At 60.8% G+C, this 21,444-nt stretch overlaps 1 protein-coding gene across 6 annotated transcripts in view; it reads right to left on the bottom strand.

Annotated features, from left to right (window-relative positions):
* LOC105472493 (collagen type XVIII alpha 1 chain) overlaps positions 1 to 21,444 on the bottom strand; it is a 116,984-nt gene that overhangs the window by 16,966 nt on the left and 78,574 nt on the right. For all 6 annotated transcript variants that reach the window (XM_071095823.1, XM_071095824.1, XM_071095822.1 and 3 more), the window contains 26 exons: positions 19,336 to 19,395; positions 18,399 to 18,528; positions 17,368 to 17,444; positions 16,887 to 17,102; positions 16,499 to 16,525; positions 14,531 to 14,593; positions 14,339 to 14,425; positions 13,966 to 14,019; positions 13,628 to 13,786; positions 12,551 to 12,613; positions 11,753 to 11,779; positions 9,795 to 9,926; positions 9,292 to 9,354; positions 8,374 to 8,400; positions 7,381 to 7,416; positions 6,553 to 6,624; positions 6,211 to 6,246; positions 5,768 to 5,857; positions 4,570 to 4,599; positions 4,429 to 4,455; positions 3,846 to 3,908; positions 3,505 to 3,579; positions 2,541 to 2,567; positions 2,197 to 2,250; positions 1,689 to 1,763; positions 358 to 426 (listed from right to left, as the gene is read on the bottom strand). In XM_071095823.1, the coding sequence (XP_070951924.1) occupies positions 358 to 426; positions 1,689 to 1,763; positions 2,197 to 2,250; positions 2,541 to 2,567; positions 3,505 to 3,579; positions 3,846 to 3,908; positions 4,429 to 4,455; positions 4,570 to 4,599; positions 5,768 to 5,857; positions 6,211 to 6,246; positions 6,553 to 6,624; positions 7,381 to 7,416; positions 8,374 to 8,400; positions 9,292 to 9,354; positions 9,795 to 9,926; positions 11,753 to 11,779; positions 12,551 to 12,613; positions 13,628 to 13,786; positions 13,966 to 14,019; positions 14,339 to 14,425; positions 14,531 to 14,593; positions 16,499 to 16,525; positions 16,887 to 17,102; positions 17,368 to 17,444; positions 18,399 to 18,528; positions 19,336 to 19,395 (1,839 nt within the window). The remainder of the gene's footprint in view (positions 1 to 357; positions 427 to 1,688; positions 1,764 to 2,196; positions 2,251 to 2,540; positions 2,568 to 3,504; positions 3,580 to 3,845; positions 3,909 to 4,428; positions 4,456 to 4,569; positions 4,600 to 5,767; positions 5,858 to 6,210; positions 6,247 to 6,552; positions 6,625 to 7,380; positions 7,417 to 8,373; positions 8,401 to 9,291; positions 9,355 to 9,794; positions 9,927 to 11,752; positions 11,780 to 12,550; positions 12,614 to 13,627; positions 13,787 to 13,965; positions 14,020 to 14,338; positions 14,426 to 14,530; positions 14,594 to 16,498; positions 16,526 to 16,886; positions 17,103 to 17,367; positions 17,445 to 18,398; positions 18,529 to 19,335; positions 19,396 to 21,444) is intronic.

Below are 21,444 nucleotides of genomic sequence, written 5' to 3'. Positions count from 1 at the left end.
CAGAGACGGGAGGGAACAGGGGTGCGGAGAGCAGGAGCCACGGCGTGATGCCGCTTGGCCCTTATCGGTCACTTCACCTTGCTGAGCCTGGGAAAAAGGGGGTGCCCCTAGCACCCTTGGGCTCAAGCTCTTAGCAGAGTTTCAGCTGGAAGCAGCTCCACACCCAGAGAGCCCTCCCTTCCACATGCCTTCGCCTTCCTCGGGAACTCAGTTGCTAATCCACCGCCCACCAGACGGGCCCATCCCGGAAGGACCCGCGGACGCAGAGGCCAGGGAAGAAGAAGGCCCAGCCCCTCTGTGGGGCTCCGTGTAAGAGCCAAGGGCAGCCGCAGGACAGTGGGCGCCCTGGGGACTTACATTGCTGTCGTAAACAGGAGTCCCTGGAGGGCCTGGGGGCCCTGGAGGCCCTGGGGGGCCGGGCATTCCCTGTGGGGAGGGCAGAGAGCTGTTAGTCAGGCTTATGGCCTGCCTGTCAGGCAGCAGGTGGGAGCAGGGACAGTTCAGAAAAATCAGAAAAATCAGAAACCTGACCAGGCAGACCTCTGACCAGGCAGAACCGAGAATGTAGTGGGTCACTCGGGCCACGGCTCCCTGAGGACAGGAGCTGGCCCCGGCCCCACCTCATCCCACGTTGGAGTCGTGCACAGACGTCCCTCGGGAGGAGTGAAGAGGCCACCGGGTCTGCGTCTCAGGTAAAAGCTGACTGAAAATGCCCCACCCTGCTGACACCAGGGAGACAAAGCTCTTGGCTCAAAAGCAGCAGAGTGGATGCCTTTGGGCTGAGCGGGAGAACCCCCAGCATGGAGGGCATGGGGCATGGAGGGCATGCAGGGCATGGCCCAGGCCCATGGACGCCCTGCTGAGAATCCATGCTGGCCTGTTGTGTGTGTATGGGTGCACATGCGTGCATATATGTGTATAGGTGTGTGTGCGTGTGTATGTGTGCATGAGTGTACGTGTGCAGTGTGTATGCCAATCATGGAATGAGCCAGGGAGGGCTTACATTCATGTATGAGTATATGGATACGCACGTGTATATGCACACATGTATATAAGCATCTGTATACACTTCTATGTATGTGCATGTGAACAGGCACACATATGCACAAATACATGTGTATATGTGCACATATGTGGAGTGTGTGGGCATGTGTACATGTGTGAGCATGTGTGGATATGGATGTGCATGAATGCATGTGTATGTGTGCACACATGTACGAGTGTATGGGCATATGTGCATGCATGTGTGAGTGGGCACACGTGTGCATGTGTGTGGACATGTATGAGTGTGCATAGGTATGGCAGGGACCGGCGCAGTGTGGCCACATCATGTATGAGTGTGCATGGATATGGCAGGACCAGCGCAGTGTGGCCACATCATGTATGAGTGTGCATGGATATGGCAGGACCAGTGCAGTGTGGCACATCATGTATGAGTGTGCATAGATATGGCAGGACCAGTGCAGTGTGGCACATCATGTATGAGTGTGCATGGATATGGCAGGACCAGTGCAGTGTGGCACATCCTGTATGAGTGTGCATGGATATGGCAGGACCAGTGCAGTGTGGCCACATGGCAGGGCTGCTTATAAGTGGCCCCTGAGAGGCTGCAGGACCCCAGGCTGTGGCCAGGCCATTCCCAGGTCCTGGTCTCCCAGCCACCCAGGCCCCCCTTGAGGGACACTCACCCTCATGCCAAATCCAAGGTGGGCATCTCCCGGCTCCCCTTTCTCTCCTTTTAATCCGTTCATCCCGGGGCGACCCTGGGGCGGAGCACAGGGAGTGGGGACTGCTGGGCTCTGGTTATCACTAGCCACGTTCCCGCAAGGTGGCTGCAGTAGCCCCACACCAGGGCCAGCCCACACTCAGCCTCAAACGTTCCCAGCCCTCAGGCTACCCCAGCCCTTCTCACCCCTCCTTCCTGCTCAAGAACCCTTTTGGGAGGAGGTGACTGACCCCAGCACACACAGGCCCACTGCCCTGTCTGCCCCCAGGGCCTCCTCCTGGGTACTGGCCCCTCCTGGTGTATTGCCAGCCACATCCAGGACGAGAGCTGTGCCCAGGCCGGTTCTGGGGGGAGGAAGCGGGTGCGGTGGCCGTCCACTCCCCTCTGGGCATGTCACCCCCGTGGGCCTGGGCTGCTCCCCACCTGCCAGACCCCATCTGCTGCCCCCACTGGAGACCCCAGGTCCTCACCGGCCGTCCAGGGAAGCCAATCTCTCCCTTGTGCCCCGGCCGTCCGTACGGACCCTGCGAGAGGAAGGGAGCCAGGCTTAGCAGAACAGACCCCGGCCCTTATCCACGAGTTGGGGGGTCCTGGGGAAGCGAAGGGGCCGTGCAGAGTCCATCGCCCTGGGCCACGCGTCAGCTTGGAGGAGCCCGCTGCAGCCTCACACCGACACCTGCCCCACGTGCTTTAGAGCTGCACTTGGGAGATGAGCCCTGGACTGCACAGCACGAACTCAGCAGCTGCGGGCGACCGTGTCCTTGGGGGCCGTCAGGCCCAAGCTCGGTGCAGAGAAAGCCACAGGCCGACTTACCGGGGGTCCTCGGAAGCCTGGCTCTCCCTGAGCAAAAAAAAAACAAGAAGGCACAGTTAGATGGCGGCTTATGCCCCACCTGGCAGCCTCCCTGAGGACCCTTGTGGCCCCTTTGGGTGCACTGGGCAGTCCTCAAGGCGCAGGCAGCCCTGGGAGGATGGGAGCTGCTGGCAAGGGGAGGTTCAGGATTGGGGTTTGCATCCAGGTTGGTGCAAGCATAGGGTATACCCCGGGGCCCTGAAGCAGGGGCAGAGGGTGTGTGCTACAGTGTCCTGGTTGCCGCAGGCCGCGGCTCTGACGCACAGCTGGGTGGGACAGTGGAGCTCTCGCTGGGCCTGGGGATCCTGTGTCTGAGGTGCACCCCTAAGACCCCGGAGGGCTCACTGCTCCTCTGACAGTGGGAGAGCCAGTGCTCCACACCCCAAAGATCCAGGTTCCTCCCCAGGACCCTCCCCCAGGGCTTGTCTGGGCGGCTGCCTGCTGGGGTGGGGACCCAGGCACAGGCCCCTTGACGAACTGACTCTGGGCCCTGCCATGCTCAGGGTCCTGCAGGCACCCTGGGGCTGCAGAGAGGAAGGATCCTGCGGCTGCTGCCCACAGCATCAGGGCCCCCAGGAAGAGGTTGGAGGGGCAGCAAGAAACCTGCTGAGGCTGCGGTGGTACAGCCTGGGCTCCTGCACCCCACAGGCCAGGCCCCAGGGAGGCGCGAGTTCAGAGCCGCAGCCCACTGAGAACCTCCCTTCGGCAGGGTGGGCTCAGGGGCAGGGAGAGGACGAGGGCCCGGCGGGACCTCCAACATGGGTGCCAGAGAGGAGGGGCCACGAGGGCCAGGCCAGGATGCTGGAGCCCTGCTCGGGAGAAGCTCGTGCGTCAGGAGCCAGACCCTAAGGAAGACCCTCCCCAGGCTGTCTCCACGGCCCCAGGAGCCCCCACCCCCGCTGGAAGGAGGCTGCCCGGCCCTCACCTTGGCTCCTTTCTGGGCAGGGCCCAGGGCACTGCCGTCGGGGCTGAAGACGCTGCCCGGTTCACCCTTCTCACCCTGGAACAGCAGCAGGTCCGGCAGGGTCAGGGCCAGCTCCTTCCCACAAAGCCTCACCCAGAGCCCCGAAGGCAGGGCCACTGCGACTGGGCCTCGCAGCCCGGGGTCCTCTCACGGGAGGTGACCACAGGGACGGCCCGAGCGCGGCTGTACTCCTTGTGAGTCACAATAGCAGCCGGGGGGTCCCGGGTTTCTCCCAACAGTGGCAGGCTGGGGCCACCACTGCGTCACAAAGTGGGTTGAGGGACAGCACCTGAGCCCCTTACCTTGGGTCCCGGGGAGCCTCGTTCACCCTTAGAGCCCAGGTCGCCCTTGGGTCCTGCAGGTCCCTGGAAGGGAGGCCAGGCAGTGAGGCCCAAGCAGCCAGCGTCTCCCCCATCCGACAGCTGCTCCACCTCCCTGGACAGCTGCCCCCTGGCAATATGCCTGCCTTGTCGGCCCCATCAGGGCCCCTCTCGACCCCAGCCTCACTCCGGACACTGCAGGCTTCCGCAGGTGACCCCCCAGGGCCCCTCTCCGCCCCAGCCTCACTCCAGACACTGCAGGCCTCTGCAGGTGACCCCCCCAGGGCACCTCTCGGCCCCAGCCTCACTCCGGACACTGCCAGCCTCTGCAGGTGCAAGGAGCTGCCTCAGCCTCACAGGTGCCCACCCAGCACGGGGCCTGCCAGGGGCTCTTGCCCACATCCTGCTCCCATCACTTCCTTGGGGCAGTGACTGTCGCTATCCCTCGGGCCTGACGAGGCCCACCCCAGCTTGACCAGGCTGCTCTGTGCTACCAGGAGGAGACCCCTCCCCAGCAGGGAGGGCAGTGGCGGGCAGCGCGTAGCTCTGGCGCCAGGTTACTCACGGGAAAGCCTGCGAAACCCGGCCGGCCCTGGGGAAAAAGGGACAGTGTCAGCCGGGGTCATCACGCACCCACGCGGCTGCCCGGACCCCACCCAGCCTTGTACCAAGGTCCCCACATCTTAGAAGCCGGGCAGGCACGTACCTCAGGTCCCGGCACGCTCAGGACGGCACCCTGTCCACCAGTCAGCAAAAAGAAAAATCGGAAACAAAGAGCCGCATTTAAAATTAAACTGGACTCCCCCCGAGCGACTTACAAGATCAACAAAACACCAAAACAGGAAAATATTGCTTTCCACACTCTTTCTAGGCCTGGGGCGTCCCTCCTGCAGCGCAGACGCCCCGCGGCTCAGAGCGGCGGACACAGACTCCGGACGCCCTAAGCCCTAAGACACTTTTTACTTCCATTTTGGTTTAAAATGCTCCTTCCTCTGCTAGACTCTCCCTTGCTTGCCGGCGGAGGCGGCTCGGCTGGCGGGGGGCTTTTCTGACGTTCCAATGACTGGACCGTCACGCCGAGGTCCCTGTGGCCTCTTGGGCTGCTGTCTCCCGATGCCTGTCTGCCTGCTCCGAGCAAAGCCATGAGGGGGCAGGCCCTCTCCCGCCTTTCCCCAACCCCACCCCTCCTCTCGAGACTGTTATGGTCCCACCTCCCAGGTGAGGAGCCGGAGCACAAGGGTTAGCTAACTTGTCCAGTGTCACAGACGGTGCCTGCTCTCAGCTCTGCCCTGGGCAGCCCCTTCCACTGGTGGCCACAGAGAAGCAGGGATCTGAACCCCTGGCCACACCCAGCTCTGCTCCCCTGGGCCCTGTGTCTGCCTGGGGCTCAGCGTCCTGCCTAGAGGGGGGCTTGGTCCCTGTGTTCCATGTGGCGGGGCTGGGTGGGGACGCGTCTGCCTCTGTGAGGCCAGCGGGACACGCTGCTGGCAGGCGCAGAGGGTGCAGCCGATGGGCCTGATGGATGGGCTGTGGTGGGGAGGAAGGTTCCGGAACCAACACAACCTTCACAGAGAGCCGAGGGTGCGTCTGCTGCTTCTGACGGGGCAGCTGGGTGACTGCACGCAGCTTTGGGGCCACAATGTCAAGGACACAGAGACTGAACCCGATGGGAACCTCTGGCCCCCTGTGCAGGCCTCACCCCTCCAGTGTCTCCATCACCACATGGAGCTGGGCTCCCCGGGCGTCTCTGACCGAGGGCCTCTGCAGGCCCCACTGTGGAGTTGGAGTGTGGCCTTGCAGTCAAGGCCTGTCCTGACCTGGGGGGTGTGGGGGCTCAGGGAGCGATCTCTGCACCCAGTGGGGTATCTGGACAGATTGGGTGCCCACCCATGCAGCGTCCTTACATCCTGCTCCGACACGTAGACCACAGGCCCCGGGGGCCCGGGGGGTCCGGGGAGGCCTGGCTGCCCGACTCCGTCCTTCCCTGGATCTCCCTGGAAAAGGATGAAACGTGTCCAGCATTTCATCTCAGCCACTCTGGCCAGGACCCCAAAGTCCACCCAGTCCTGGAGGGGGTGCCCAGCGCCCACGGGGGGTAAGGAGGCGCCCAGGGCTGTGGACTGTGGCCTTGGAGCCCCCTGCCAGGCAGGGCAGGCTCCAACAGGGATGGCCGAGCCACACACACTGCCCCCAGCCTGAGAGCCACCCCTGTCAACTTGAGGGTCTTTGCCCCGAGTCTCTGAGGTCACATGGGTGGCAGGGGCACGGACCTGGGGGCAGCTGAGGCCAAACCTTCCAGATGTCCCAGCACCCCCTCACCCCATCCACCCGCCCCAGGGACACTCACCTTTTCTCCCTGGCTGCCTCTGTCTCCCTTCGGCCCCTGAAGAGACGGGAAGGAAATGGTTCACCACCGACAGAAATAGGAGCCCCTGGCTCCATCCCCTGTGAGGGATGGCTGCGATGAAGATGTGGGGTTATTTCCCGACCGGCTGGGGCCTGGGAGGGAGGCAGCCACCGAGAGTCCTGGTGGACACTTGTATTCGGCTCCTGGCACTCAGAGACCCGGGAGGGCACATGGAGGCCCAGGGACCCGGGAGGGACACACCTCCTGCCAGCTTCCATCTTGGCATAGTCCCTTTGGGGCTCCACACCCCCCCTGCACCCTGGGCCCACCAAGGTGGCTCACCTGGGGCCCAGCAGTGCCCTCTCTGCCAGGGAGGCCGGGGAACCCGGGGGCTCCGTTTGCTCCAACTTCTCCCTGAAAGGGTCACATGGAGGACACAGGGCATTGGCCACACGCCCAGGAATGCGGCGACCCCCACGAGGAGTCTGGGGCACCCGTGGACATGGCGGTGGCCTGGGCTTCTCTATCTCACCCCTGTGGGCTTGAGCAGGGGCTGTGGAGGAATGGAGGAGGGGGGGGAGTCGGGGGGGGGGGAGTCGGGAGGAGGACGTGGGGAGGAGGACGTGGGGAGGAGGAAGTGGGGGAGAGGGAAGTGGGGGAGAGGGAAGTGGGGAGGGGAAGTGGGGAGGGGGTGGGGGGGAGGGGGAATTGGGGAGGGGGAAGTGGGGGACGGGGAAGTCGGGGAAAAGGAGGGAGAGGTGGGAGGCCGGTGGCAGGGGCCAAAGGGGCCTGCACCGTCAGACAGCTGGGAGGAAGGAAGACCATGTTCCTGACGCAGCCAAACCAGGGGGTACCCTGGGGTTGGGTGCCCTGCAGGTGGGTGTTCTGGGGGTTGCCTTTGAAACCAGCATGTCTTCAATTATAAATAAACAAAGCAGTGCGAGGAAGAGCACGAGAGGCTGCCCCGAGCGGATCTCCACAGACGTCCGCCTGGGCTCTCCCTGCCTCTGCCTGGCCACGTCCCCATCCAGCATTTCATCTCAGCCACTCTGGCCAGGACCCCACAGCCCACCCAGCCCTGGAGGGGGTGCCCAGAACCCACGTGGGGTGAGGAGGCTCCCAGCGCTGTGGACTGTGGCCTTGGAGCCCCCTGCCAGGCACAGAGCTTACCTTGGCTCCCTGCAGGCCAGGCACACCAGGATCCCCCTAAGTGAATAAAGCGGGCTTGGTAAGCACCTGCTTGAGCCAGCCCCGTCCTCAGGCAGCGTCCACCCCAGGGGCAGGGAAGGGCGAGTTACCCAGGATGCATTTCACCCCCCTCCCTCAGCCCAGAGCCGAGGGGTCCCAGGGACACTGAGCAACTTGTGCAGGGACCCCGTGGTCCCCGCTGAGATGGCCGCATTTAAACAATTTAAGAAAGCGAATACATGGATCTTCCAAAAAGCCTTTTGTAATGTTCCAACGTCTTGCAAACGAAAGCAAAGCATTCTCGAAGGAGCGGGTGCCACGGCAGGGGCTGGTGACAAGTGGAAGTCCAGTCCCAGGGTGGGCCCCATGTGCCCTTGGCCCCGCACACAGCAGAGGACACACTGATGAGCGCGCAGTGGGGTGAAAGGCAGCTGCTGCCCAGGGCCCAGGATAGGAGCCTCCAGGCTTCACCCCTCAGGCACCTGCCCTGGGAGCTTCGGGGCCTGGGCAGGGGTGGGGTCTTCGGGGCCAGGCTGGGGGCTGGTGTCCCCCAGGGACAGGGGAAGCAGAGGACAAAGCTCCTGGGTCCTACAAGGTCACCACGCCTCTGTCCCTGAGCCCAGGAGCCCACCTGTCCCTGAAGCTGAGGTAGGGACCCCGGGTTCTTCTCCCATGCCCCTCTTTTCAGCCCGAGTCTGAGAATATGCTTCAGGTGTGTGAACCCAGGAATCTTGATTCCTGGGCTTCGGAGAGAGAACGGGACAATGGCCCCTTAACGCTGGAAGTCTGGGTTGGAGGAGGGTGCGATTATTTCCGTTAGGCTTTTTTGCTGTATTTTGCAAATTTCCCAGGATGAATTCATCCTACTCCTGCCATCAGAAAACCCGAGGCAAGGCCCTGTCTCCCCCAGCCCCGGGGTGCCGAGGCCAGGGCTGAGCCAGCGACCCCCAAAACCCAGGCGCATCCGTCACTGACCTTCAGTCCTGGCAGGCCGGGGGGTCCCTATCAGGGCAGAGGAGACACAGCGTTAGTGCAGCTGGAGGCCCTGCTGTGAGATGCTTCTCCCACAAGAAAAGCCCGCTGGTAACAGTCAACAATTAAAAATGTGTGTGTAAAAGGAAATGTACTGACTTAAAATGGTAAAGCCATTCTAACTTATTATGGAATCAATTAGTTTCTGCCTAATTGAAATTTCTCATTCATTTTGCTCAGAGTACGAAATGTGTCCCAGACATCCATGCTCTCAACAGGCTGCGCCTCTGAGCGTGAAGCTGGACGCTGTGGCTTCAGCCGCCCCATGTGGCCCTGGGGGCTCCTCCATGCTGGCACCACGGGAGAGATGGTGGTGTGGAGGGGACAGCGGGGGTGGGGGAGGAAGGGGCTGCCGGCCCCTGGGTCTGCCCCTGACACAGCTGAGCTGTCTGAGCAGTTGTTTTGGGATTTTGGTCACTCTTTGTTGGCCCTAACCCTGAGCAGTACATATGTTAACAGTAGAACAAGGTGGAGATTTCATAGGAATTTCAGATTCTACTCAGGCCGAACATTTGTTACTTCCCAAAATTGGGGCCACAAAAAGAATGTGATGACTTGAATTTCCCCAGAAAGGCCTGTCTTTCGGGCGGCATGCGGCCCCACGGTCCTTTGTCTTGACCACCCACAGTGTCTCCCACTTTGCAGACCAGGCCCTCATCCCGTGACTTTACTTCAATGAAGGGGCATCTCCCAAGAGCGAGGGTGGCCCACGGTGCACAGCGCCTGCCACATGCGGCCCTCACAGCTCTGCGGGGCAGCGTCCAGCCCCATGCAAGGCTGGTGGCTCTCAGGGACACCCTCCTGCCCCAGACAACACTCCCTCAGCCCTCAGAGCTGGCCACGCCCAGCTCACAAGAGTACCTGCGGCCCATCGGCGCCTCGGGCTGTTGACCAGAAGGGCCCCCCGGAGCCTTCCATGTCATCCTGGAGGAGACACACAAGACACGCGTGGGCCTGTGTCCCTTCTTAGGGAAGGGCCCCTCCCTGGGGCTGGCACTGACCCCTCACTTTGGGGCCACGGTGGCCTGGGGAGCCTCCATTCTCGGAAGGGGACTGTCTACCTGGTGGCAGGGCCGGGGTGGGGGCCCCCAGGGGCAGCCCATCTCGGGTCAGCTCATTTGCTCTTGGTCAGGGCACGGGTGCCAGGGTATGGCTGGGCCGAGTTCCCCATCAGCACCGTGGGGCACGGGCGACGGGAGAGAGACTCGAGCTCCACCATGGGGAATATGGAATCGTGGGCCAAGGCAGCGCCAGTGAGACCACCGCGCAGGACGTGCTGCTCTGTGAGTGAGATGCCGGGGTAGCAGGGCTGGGGCAAAGGCAGCCCCCGGCACTCCAGGGGGTCAGATGTAGGCGGTACTCACAAATCCAGCGGGGAGTCCTGGTCCTGGTGGCCCAGGGGGCCCAGGGGGGCCTGGTGGTCCAGCGGGTCCAGGGGCTCCTGCCAGGCCGCTCTCCCCGCGAGCGCCAGCAGGACCGGGGTCTCCCTTGCTCCCCTGCGTGGGGTGAGGAGAGCGTGTCAGGACCCAGCCCAGCCCAGCCCCCGCTGGCCCTGCAACCCTGGTGTAGATATGTTTTCTTATGATGCTTTCTAAACCCTGCAAATCAAAAGGTAAGGAACATTCTGCAAAGCAACGCAGACCTCACAGCAGCCTTTCTTCTAACTTTATGCTGGAGAGATCTGTGTGTGTGTGTGTGCGCGCACATATGCTGGAGATTGTGTGTGTGTGTGTGCGCGCGCACATATGCTGGAGATTGTGTGTGTGTGTGTGCACATATGCTGGAGATTGTGTGTGTGTGCGCGCATATGCTGGAGATTGTGTGTGTGTGCGCACATATGCTGGAGATTGTGTGTGTGTGTGTGCGCGCGCACATATGCTGGAGATTGTGTGTGTGTGTGTGTGTGCACATATGCTGGAGATTGTGTGTGTGTGCGCGCATATGCTGGAGATTGTGTGTGTGCGCGCACATATGCTGGAGATTGTGTGTGTGTGTGTGCGCGCGCACATATGCTGGAGATTGTATGCGCGTGTGTGTGCACATATGCTGGAGATTGTGTGTGCGTGTGTGTGTGCACATATGCTGGAGATTGTGTGTGCGTGTGTGTGTGCACATATGCTGGAAATTGTGCATTGTGTGTGTGTGCGCGGGCGCGCGCACATATGCTGGAGATTGTGTGTGCGTGTGTGTGTGCACATATGCTGGAAATTATGTATGCATTGTGTGTGCGCGCGCGTGTATATATGCTGGAGATTGTATGCGTGTGTGTGCACTGTGTGTGTGTGCATGCGCGTGTGTATATGCACATGCCTTCACTCCCAGCCTGTGTCCTCTCAGCCCCTCCTGGTGCTCTCACTACCTGACTCGCTGCTGTCCTCTTCCTCATGCCTCTCCCCACCGGCCTTCCTTCCCTCATCACCCCCAGCCTGGGGCTTGGCCGTGCTCTGGGGGAAGTTCCCTGTTAGTGCCAACCCTGTCCAGCCCAAGGCGAGGAGTTCTGGACATGATTCGAGTGGGCGGCCCACATCCTCGAGGGGACCTCCGGGGCATGTGTGGTCGTGGGGTCGGCACAGATGCCAACTGGAGGCCCGGGACCGGCTCCCAGCACCTCCTCTGCAGGGTTCCGGCTCCTCCTCCAGCTCCGCTCCGGCAGAACAGGAGGAGGAAGTGGGTCGTTGTGGGGGCGTCAGATAAGCTGTCTGGTCAAGCAGGCTGTGGCCCAGACCTCAGGCTGCCCGAAGGAAGGCTGGGTCCATGGAGAGTGGCTGCCCTGAGTCCAGAGGGTCTGAGCAGACTCTGGACCAGGCCAGGGCCACCAAGGACACCCCAGTTGCCTTCAGCGCTCCCTCCGAGTGCCCCCAGACGCTCATGAGCCTGCAGGGCAGGCGGATGGGGCTCGCCTGTGGGAGGATGTTGGGGGGCCCAGCTCAGGACCCTCCCCAGGCCACAGGCCACCTCTCCACCTGCAGTGGCCCAGCCCCTCCTCCCGAAGCTCCCAGAGCTGCTTTATCGCACTCGCCACAGGGAGCTCGTTTCCAGAGGAGCTCAGCTTCCAGGACACATCTGCCCTCAGTTCACCAGCAGACCAGAGCTCGGTGGAAGCCACATCGCAAGAGTGACAAGGGCCGAAGCCACCCCACCAGAGTGACAGAGGCCGCTGCCAGCAATTCCGGCAGGGTGGACGGTTGGCAGGATTGGGGGTCAAGGCCAGCCCTAGGAGAGCTCACTCCCTCGACCGTGGGGCCCCCACCCTCCTTGGGGGCACGACCACTGAGTGGGCACCAGGGGCAGGGGACAGCTGTGCTGGGGATTCTGCTTGTACCTTATGTCCTGGGGCGCCTGCTTCACCCTGTACAGAAAAGAGCAGGGTTATGACAAAATCAGGCCCGCAGCACAGAGGACAGAGGAAGGCGTGCCGCCCTGCCAGGAACTACGCCCCGACCGGGATCCCTGCTTTGCTGCCTGTGCTGGTTTAATAGTTTCTGAGGCTGTTGCCACTGTCATCCCCCTTTCTGGTATGGTTGGGGTCCTGAAAGGGAAGCCACAAGGGACGCCACGCCTGATCCCAATGCTGGACCTGGCTCCACGTGGAGCCTGGATGCCTCTCCAGGGAAGGTCCTTCAGCTCAGCCACAGGCTTAGAGCCGCAAGGGGCACTGACAGCCATTGACCCCTGCTCAGCCCAAAGCAGAGCAGCTCTCATCTGAGGTCACGCTGGAGACCGCTCCCCAGGGAGCTGGATGCAGGCTCCTCCCGCCAAGTCCACCCACAAACACCCGGGGCCCCAGCTCCTGGCGTCAGTCCGACAGAGGCTCATGGCCACTGCCCCGTAACCAATGTGGAAACTTGGAGTAAGATCTCAGATCTCGCGGGGCGCCCACGTTCTTAAAACCCATGAGTCTGGCATCATCACGGTCCATAATTTCTACCTGAGCGCCCAGGTCAGGGCGACCTCCAGAGCCCGAGGCCCCAGGCTGTGGGGCTGTGATGGGGACGGCTATTCCTGGCACTTCCCCTTCACGGACGTCACCAGGCACCCCCGGACCCCCAGGGCTCGGCCAGCCCTGGCCACATGGTGTGGTGCCGGGCCCCATTCACCCTAGACTCGAGGGGAGACTTACCAGGCTGCCTTTCTGCCCCGTCCTTCCTGGGGGCCCCTCTTTTCCTGGAGGGCCTGGGGGTCCCTGGAGGAGAGCAGAGCATAGTGGATCTTGATGGCATTCAGCTACTGAAATGATTTCTGGGTTAACAGGTTATCTGGGCTTCCACAGGTGGCCCAAAGGCAGGACACTGAACGTTCCCCAGACACAGGGCCCGGGTCCCAGGGCTCACGGGAGACCCCACGGCCTGTGCAACCCACAGTTTCACAGCCACATTGGCAGGATGAGATGGCAGGGCCGACAGCACCATGGCCGGAAGGCACTTAACACCAGGGCTGGGGTAACCGCTGCTCCCTCTGAGAGACGGTCTGGCCACACGTATGAATACGGATTAGGCATATTCTTTAAGCCCAAATTGCCCCTTAGATTGGATGCTGGGGAGGGCTTGCCACGCGGCACCCAGAGAGGCCTCAGAGCCAATGGTGATGGCGAACGCCCATCAGGAGGGTTCGCTGGCTCAGGTAGGGACTGTCACGGAGGCAGGGGCACGTCATGGGTGACCTAACCACACACTCCCTGCCCTACACGCCACAGCATGCTACTGAGTGACCTTGGGCCACGGGATGCCAGCGCAGCGTGACCCAATTACGGCAGCCACGTCTGCAGGCACCTGCTGCCCGTCATATGTGGCAGAGCCAGTGGGGAGCCTGCCGCGGGGCCCTGAGACCCCATGAGCTGTGCTGGCCAAGCAGGCTCCTCCCTCCCCTGGCCCTCCAGCAGTGCTGACCTCGGCCCTCCCACCCCCGCCCATGGGAATTACTCATGGAGACACTCTGTGCAGTCCGCGGACCCACAGGGCCAGAAGTTGGAGGCCTTGCTTGCAGCCACCCCCACTGGTCAGCACCCCCAGAACCACGGGGTGGCCACTGAGGTGCCTCCACACACCCTAGGGTGGCCCCGAGTCTGGAGTTGTCCGCCAACTCCCAGGGGAGATGAGGTGAGGGGCGGGGACTGGGGAGGCCTGAGGTGGGGCAGGGGTCCCACGTGGGGCGTTCACCCCCCACTCCCAGCAGACAGGACTCCTGAGGCAGGACTTACCGGGAGGCCGGGAAACCCGGGGGGACCCTCGCGCCCAGGCACACCAGGAAGGCCGGCAGGTCCTGGGACGTCAGAACCGTTCACCCCAAAGCGGCCTGGCTCGCCGGGCAGGCCTGGGACACCGGGGGGTCCGGGGGGTCCGGGGAAGCCTCGAGGACCCTGGACATGGGCAAACACAGATGGTCACAGCCCATGTGGCACCCACCAGGGATGACCACCACCCCCAAACCAGGCCTCGTCCCCACCCCCCACAGGATCCCAGCTGAATCTCGGGGGTCCGTGGCCTGTTCCTCATGGGCACAGACATCAGGCAGTGCCGCAGGTTAAGGGCCACTCACCCGCAGGGCCTCCAGATCACCACCGAAGCCAGATCCCTCCATGTCAATGAAGGTCTGAGGAAAAGAGCCAAGAGACGCATTGCCCCGAGCTTGGCCCCCGCCTGGCTACTCCCGGCCCCCGCCCCGCAAGCTGCGCATCAAGCTGTTTCTACCAGGAGCTGAGAAACCACAGCCCCTCTGCTGCCCCCAGAGAAGCCTGAAGGCAGGTGGGTGGGAGCTCCCACCACACGTGTGACCCCTCAGCTCAGCTGAGACCCCATGCAAGCCCCTGAGGGTGGAGCTGATCCTCCTGGGCCAGATGCCCTCCCAGAAGCAGTACCTGCTTTTGAGGATGGCAGAGCCCAGGTCACAGGAAGCCAAGGGCGGGACTCACCAGCTTGTCGTGTCTGAAGGAGGGTCCTGGGGGCCCCGGAGGCCCTTGGGGTCCTGGGGGTCCTCTCGCTCCAACCCCGGGGTCTCCCTGGGAACACAAGACAAGCTCGTCACACCCTGGGCACGCACGCAGCCCCCACCTCGGGCCAAGGGCCAACACAGGAAGGGGCCCCGCCCAGCCACAAACACTCACCTTGTCACCCTTGGGGCCCACGTCCCCTGGAGTCCCGGGGAAGCCCTGCGGCCCGGTGTCGCCCTGGAACACAGCAGCCGGGAGCCCGGTCAGGGGAGGCACCCCACCATGGGCCACAGCCTGGCACCCTCAGTGCTCTTCCCCCAGGCAGGGGACAGACGGGAGCTGAGCTCTTCAGGGGAGTCTCCGGGGCCCGGAAAGTAGGAGGGTGCCAGGCCCAGCAGATTGTCTCCCGCCTGAGCCCATCTCGCCAGCCACGCCTGGGGGAAGCTGTGGGGAGCATCCCTCGGGAGGTCACAGCAGGTCCCCCGACGGCCTCCACAATAGCCGGTGCTTGGGTTGTTACACATGTGTGTGTGGATGTGGTATGCACAGTATGTGTGAAGGATATGGTGTGTGCATGTGTGATATGTGTGACGTGAGTGTGCATGTATGGTGTGCATAATGCACGGTGTGTGCATGTGTGTGCACCCGTGGTATGTGTATGTGTGTAGTGTGTGGCCATGTGTGGTGTATGCCGTGTGTGCGTGTGGTACATGTACGTGTGTGCATGTGCCCACCTGTGGTGTGTGTAATGTGTGGTGTGTGCACACGTGGTGTGTGTAGTGTGCATGTGTCCACGTGTGGTGTAGGGGGATGTGGTGGGCAGAGCATCTGCGTGTTTGCTGCACGGGAAAGCAGGTGAGGGCCTCGTGCCTAGGTGAAAGTCAGTGTTTTGAAGTGTCCAAGTGATGGTGACAAAGTCGGGCAGGATTTCCTTTTCTGGATGGGAAAGTCTAAGATCAAGCCTGTTGCTGAGCCCTGTGGATCCTCATCCCACCCACTCACACATTCACACACACAAACACTCAAACACATATGTGCATGCACACACGTTAACACATGCACACACATTCATACACGCACATACTCAAACACACATGGACATGCACACACACACATGCACATACACAAACGTGCACACACATTCAAACATGCACATACTGAAACACATTCACACACTCAAACGCACACACACACATATTCACACACATTCACACATGCACGCGCACACGCAAACACATGCACATTCACACACGCCCATTCACACACACGCATGCACAAACATGCACACACATTCACACACGTGCACACACACGTACCCACACTCACACATGCTCACACTTGCACACGTGCACACACAAACACAGGCACATGCACACACACGCACATGCACACACACACACACACGTGTGTGCCCTGCTGTGGGTGGGCCCCATGGATCCTCACCCCACACTCACACACGCGTGTGTGTACCCTGTTGCAGTGGGTAGGCCCCGTGCCGCCCCCCCAGCCGACTGCCCTGCTTAGTCTGCCATGGTCCTCCTCGCAGGCAGCTTGGCTGTGGGGTTCCAGGCGGTCGGTAATGACTGTTCGGTGGGCACCATGAGATGCCCTCCCTGTCCTTTCAGACTTTCTAGACTGTTTTTAACTTGAACCCTCCTGTCCAGCACTCGTGATGGCCCCACTTTCTGCCGAGTGTTACCATTTGCCGGGCAGGCTATTCCCAGATCTTTATTCGCAGTCTACCACGTCATTTCACTGTGCTTGGAAACGGTGTTTGCTGATTTTTAAAATCTGAACTGCGTGTTTTGAGACAGAAGCTCTGACTTTACAGATCCCCTGGTCGCTCCGCGCCTCTCTCCTGTCTTGCGCCCCCACCCTCCGACTTCCTTTTTCTTTGCTGTGCGTTTTCCAAGGGTTTGGAAGCTGTGTCTTTTCTTCTTCCTGGTAGTTGTGGCCTAAATGTCTCAACACTAACACGTAACTACCTATTTCCCATCAAGCTACACTCTTCTTTACAAAATTTCATCTTCAAAATGGTTTTGCTGTGCAGTCCCCTCCTAAAAAGAGTGTCCCCAGCAACACAGCCCTGGGGTCTAAGCAAACATCACAGATAACATGGGGATCAGAAAGAAGCAGACTTACCGGCTTTCCGTCTTCACCAGGGTCACCCTGGGTGTGCAAGAGAAGCCGTGAGTGATCGGAAATGCCACCTCCAGCCCCACCCAGGGTCTGCACATGGAAAGGCACCGCCTGCTCCAAGTCCCCCCGAGGTGGCAAAGATGCCTTCCCCGGATGTCCCGGGACCCGCGCCAGGAGCCTCCTCGCACCCACAAGGGCTGTGTTTGGGCAGCTCCGCCTCCCACATCTGACCACCTTCCAGCACCAACCCCACGCAACGGTGGTCCCAAGGATGCTGCTGACCTGCCCCGATCCCAGCTCAGCTCACTCCCACGTTGGCCGCAGCCTCTCCCTGTCCTGCCCGAGCCCCCACCTCCAGAAGGGGCTGGACTGGAGGGGCACGAGGACTCACCGGCTCGCCATCCCTTCCAGGGGTGCCGTCCCTCCCTGGCAGCCCTGGAGGTCCTTGCGGTCCGGGGACAGGTTGCAAGGCTGGGCCTACAGGACCCAGGGGACTGACCGGGCACGGGAGACCCGGGGGACCAGGCAGGCAGGGGGAGCCTGGGGGGCCTGCCCGGCCAGGCGGGCCTGGAATACCTGGCTCCCCTTTCTGCCCCTTCAGGCCGCCCTGGGAATAAAGAGAACACAAGGGCCCGGGCTGGGGTGAGGCCTCACACACCCTGCCCACGTGCCCCGCTGTGCCCTACAGAGTCCCGGGCTGGGCTCTGCTTCCCACGGGGGACACGCAGGGTGGATGCATGCTGGCACCGTGCGCTGGGCACAAAGGAGGCACGGGCACAGAGGGGCTTCATCAGGGCTCACCAGTGAGTGGCCCGAAAGGCCACGGGTGCTTTGGTTCAGAATGGTTCCGGAACACAGGGAGGTGGCCTTACCTCTTTCACGCGGCCCCCAGGGGTCCGGACACTCCCGTCCCACGTGGAGACAGAATCTGAGCCAGGAAGTGTCTGAGCTGAGAAGAGAAGCAGAGGTGGCCACTGTCAGGCCCCCCGGGTGGTCCCAGCTCTGCTCTTGGCATCCCAGATAGCCCCGGCAGCCCAAACGCGTTCAGTCCTGGAGCCTGGCCGGACACCATCAGATTCCCAGCCTCAAGCTGCACTCCCCTAAGCTCTGGCTCCCAGGCACAGGAAACAGGGAGAGAGAATTTAAAATCAACAGTGAGGCCGGTGTGGCCACCTAAGCCGATGACAGCTGAAACCTGGGAGATGCTTCCTGAACTTGTTACAAGAGACCCTGGCCCCCCAAAATGCCTTCTTATCAGCCAGCATGCTTTGTCCCTTTTCCTCTTTCCCTCTTAACTTTTAATTAAAATAAAAATGAAAACCAACAGAAATCTTGCAAGAGAAGCACAGTGAATACCCAGAGCCTGTACTCACAGCCACCATCCAGGCCTCGGCATCTCCCCACCTGCCTCACACACACACACACACACACACACACACACTACACACAATACACACATACTACACACACACATTACACATGCACATCACACACATACACTACACACAATACACTACACATACAACACACACCACACACTGCACACCACACATACACTACATGCAACACACACTACACACAATACACACCACACACTCTGCACACATCACACTATGCACACACCACACACACCCACACACGCATACACCATACATGCTACACACACATCACATAAACATCACACACGTCACACAAACATGCACATCACACCACACATCACACACACATCACACACGTGCCACATATTACACATACATGCACTATATACACCACACACTACATACACCATACATCACACACATACCTCAGCATCACACAAACATGCATGTTACACACCACACTCACACACGCACCACACACACCCCACACCACACCACGCACACACATCCAGAAAAGAGCTTACCTCCTAATGAAGTCACTGTGGTCTTCTCCTCGATTTCTTCACTTCTGGAATCTTCCGTGCTGCTGCCTCCAGCCAAGGGTGGAGCAGTGACCGGGGGTGGCGTGGGGAGCCTCGGTTTTAGGGCTGTGCCCTGGAGGACGAGAGAGGAGATGGCCTGTTATTCAACCAGCAGATGCGCGGCAGAGCCTTGCTTGGTTTGTGAAATGAAATACTTAAGATTGCAAGAAGGATAAAGAAAAATCCTCTGAAACAGGAGGGCCCTGCAGGGCTGCGTGCAAGGGGCTTCCTTCCGTGGGCTGCAGGGGTGTGGCCGCCTGTGGGCTCCCCGGCTCCAGGACCGTGCCTGCCATCACCACAGAGGCCTCCTGGCGCCTGAGAGGCCATGCTGGGAAGCTGATGTGAACCTGCAAAGGGTCCCTGCAGGGGCCACATTCCCACGCCCGTCTCTAACGGAAAGCACGGCGCCTCAGTCCTGGGGCTGGGGCCTCCCCGCTCCCTGCCCCTCCTGTGTTTTCTCAGGTGGCCCGAGCTGGGGAAAGCCCTTCCTCATGCTCCCTGCACCGCCTTCTCCTCCTGGTCGTCAGACTCACACACCCGTTCATTCCCTGGTGGCCACCCATGAGCTAACGGAGGGATGGGGCGAACGGAAGGCCAAGGTCGCCTCAAAGACCAAGGAATGTGCAGGGCAGGACCTCGTTTAAAGGAATGTCCTCTCACCAGAGACACGCGGTGGTCAGGCAGGACTGGAGTGGGGCCTGTCCCCAGGCTCGGAGCGTCTGCCCAGCCCAGCATCCCGGTTCCCAGCCGGGAATGTGTCTTCATGGCATAGAGGCGGCTCTTGGAGCCACATCTGTGTGTACACACGTGTGCACTGCACTGCTGGGAGGGGCTCTCCCGGGACCCTGCAGGGTGGGCTGGGCCTCGTCCGGCTACTCACCATCTCCTCCCTGAGAAGCTCCTGGGTGTCAGCGAGCCCGCTGCCAAAGTCTCCAGATGCCTGAGGAGTTTGAAAAGGGAAAGGCTGGAGAGATGGCAGCCAGACCAGGCCCCGAGCCCAGCAGGCCTGGGAAGCAAAGGAGGCTGCTCTTGCCTCCTCCCAGCCCCCTCCCGCCTTGTCCAGCCCTCTCTGGTGCTCTCGGAGGGGCTGCTGGGGTGGGCACGCTGGCCTTCCCTGCCCAGGCACCCTCTGAGCTTCAACAAGTCTTGTCCAATCGGGTCGCGGACAGTGATGCTTCTGAAACTGCCTCGGCCAGTGGTCAGACACGCAGAGGCAGGAGGGGAACATGCTCCTCTCCTCTGGCCAGAGCCCTGCCCTGGAGGAGGCCCCACCACAGATGCTCCCCACACAGGTTTCCCCAGCGCAGGCCCTGCTGGGCCCAGGCCTGGGCCGAACCCACACCAAGGCGGCTGGACGTTTTAAACTTCATGAAAACCCAGAGGAGAATCATCCTCAGGGCCCGCTAATGACCCCTGAAGGCAAGGCAGGCCAGGGGAGGGGTGCAGCGCCTCGGAGACCCCCAGCACCCGGCAAGCTGTACCAGGGCACAGCCTTGTCATGGCCGCCATGTGAACAATCTGGCATCTTCTGGCATGTTCCAGGCAAAAACAATGGACTTACCAGGTGAAATATAGAAAAAAACATGAAAGCAACATGGATGTGCACACGCTGCCTACAGTTCAGCCATGGTGTCTCCTGCCCACGCCGCCCAGGAGTGAGGCTGTGGGTCCACGGCCACGTGGGGCATGCTGTGATCTGGGCCCCTGAGTGAGAAGAATTCCCTGCTCTTCCTCACACCTGGGGCCGGCGGACTCCCCTTGGCTACCACAAGATTCCACACATCCCACCAACACACATGTTGCACAACACATACGCTGCACAACACACACGCCACACAACACACAGACACAAACACAGAGACACACATGAGATTCCACACACCCCACCAACACACATCCCAACACACACACACCCCACCAACACACACCCCACCAACACACAGGTACGGAGACACACATGAGATTCCACACACCCCAATACACATGCCGCACAACACACACACCCCACCAACACACACCCCACCAACACACATCCCAACACACACACACCCCACCAACACACATCCCAACACACACACACCCCACCAACACACATCCCAACACATACACACCCCACCAACACACACCCCACCAACACACATCCCAACACATACACACCCCACCAACACACATCCCAACACACACACCCCACCAACACACACCCCAACACATACACACCCCACCAACACACATCCCAACACACACACCCCACCAACACATACACACCCCACCAACACACACCCCACCAACACACACCCCACCAACACACAGGTACGGAGACACGCGTGAGATTCCACACACCCCAATACACATGCCGCACAACACACACACCCCACCAACACACACCCCACCAACACATACCCCAACCACACACACACAACACACACCCCAGCAACACACACCTCAACACACAGGTACGGACACAGAGACACACACACAAGATTCCACACACTCCAATACACATGCCACACAACACATAGACAGAGACACACACCACACAGAGATTCCACACACCCCAACACACACCCCACTGACACACCCCAACACATACCCCGACACGCATACCCCACCGACACACATACCCCAACACACAGGTACAGACGCAGAGACACACGGATGAGATTCCACACACCCCAGCAACACACACGCCATACAACACACAGACACAGAAACACATGCACCACGCAGACATAGACACAACACACAAGACAGAGACACACACCACACATACACACAGACATGCACACATCCACACACACAGACACACCACACACAGACACACCACAGACACACACACAGACACACCATATCCACACACAACACCCAAGACAGACACACCAGAGACACACCACACAGAGACACACTAAACACACATAGACACCACAGACATGCAGACACACCACACACTTGCACACACAAGACACAGACACACCACACAGGGACACACAGA

This window comes from Macaca nemestrina, chromosome 4, assembly GCF_043159975.1.
Source record: "Macaca nemestrina isolate mMacNem1 chromosome 4, mMacNem.hap1, whole genome shotgun sequence".
Classification (NCBI taxonomy): Eukaryota; Metazoa; Chordata; class Mammalia; order Primates; family Cercopithecidae; genus Macaca; species Macaca nemestrina.
Note: the sequence above shows the minus strand (reverse complement) of the source record. Positions and strands in the feature narration are given on the sequence as shown.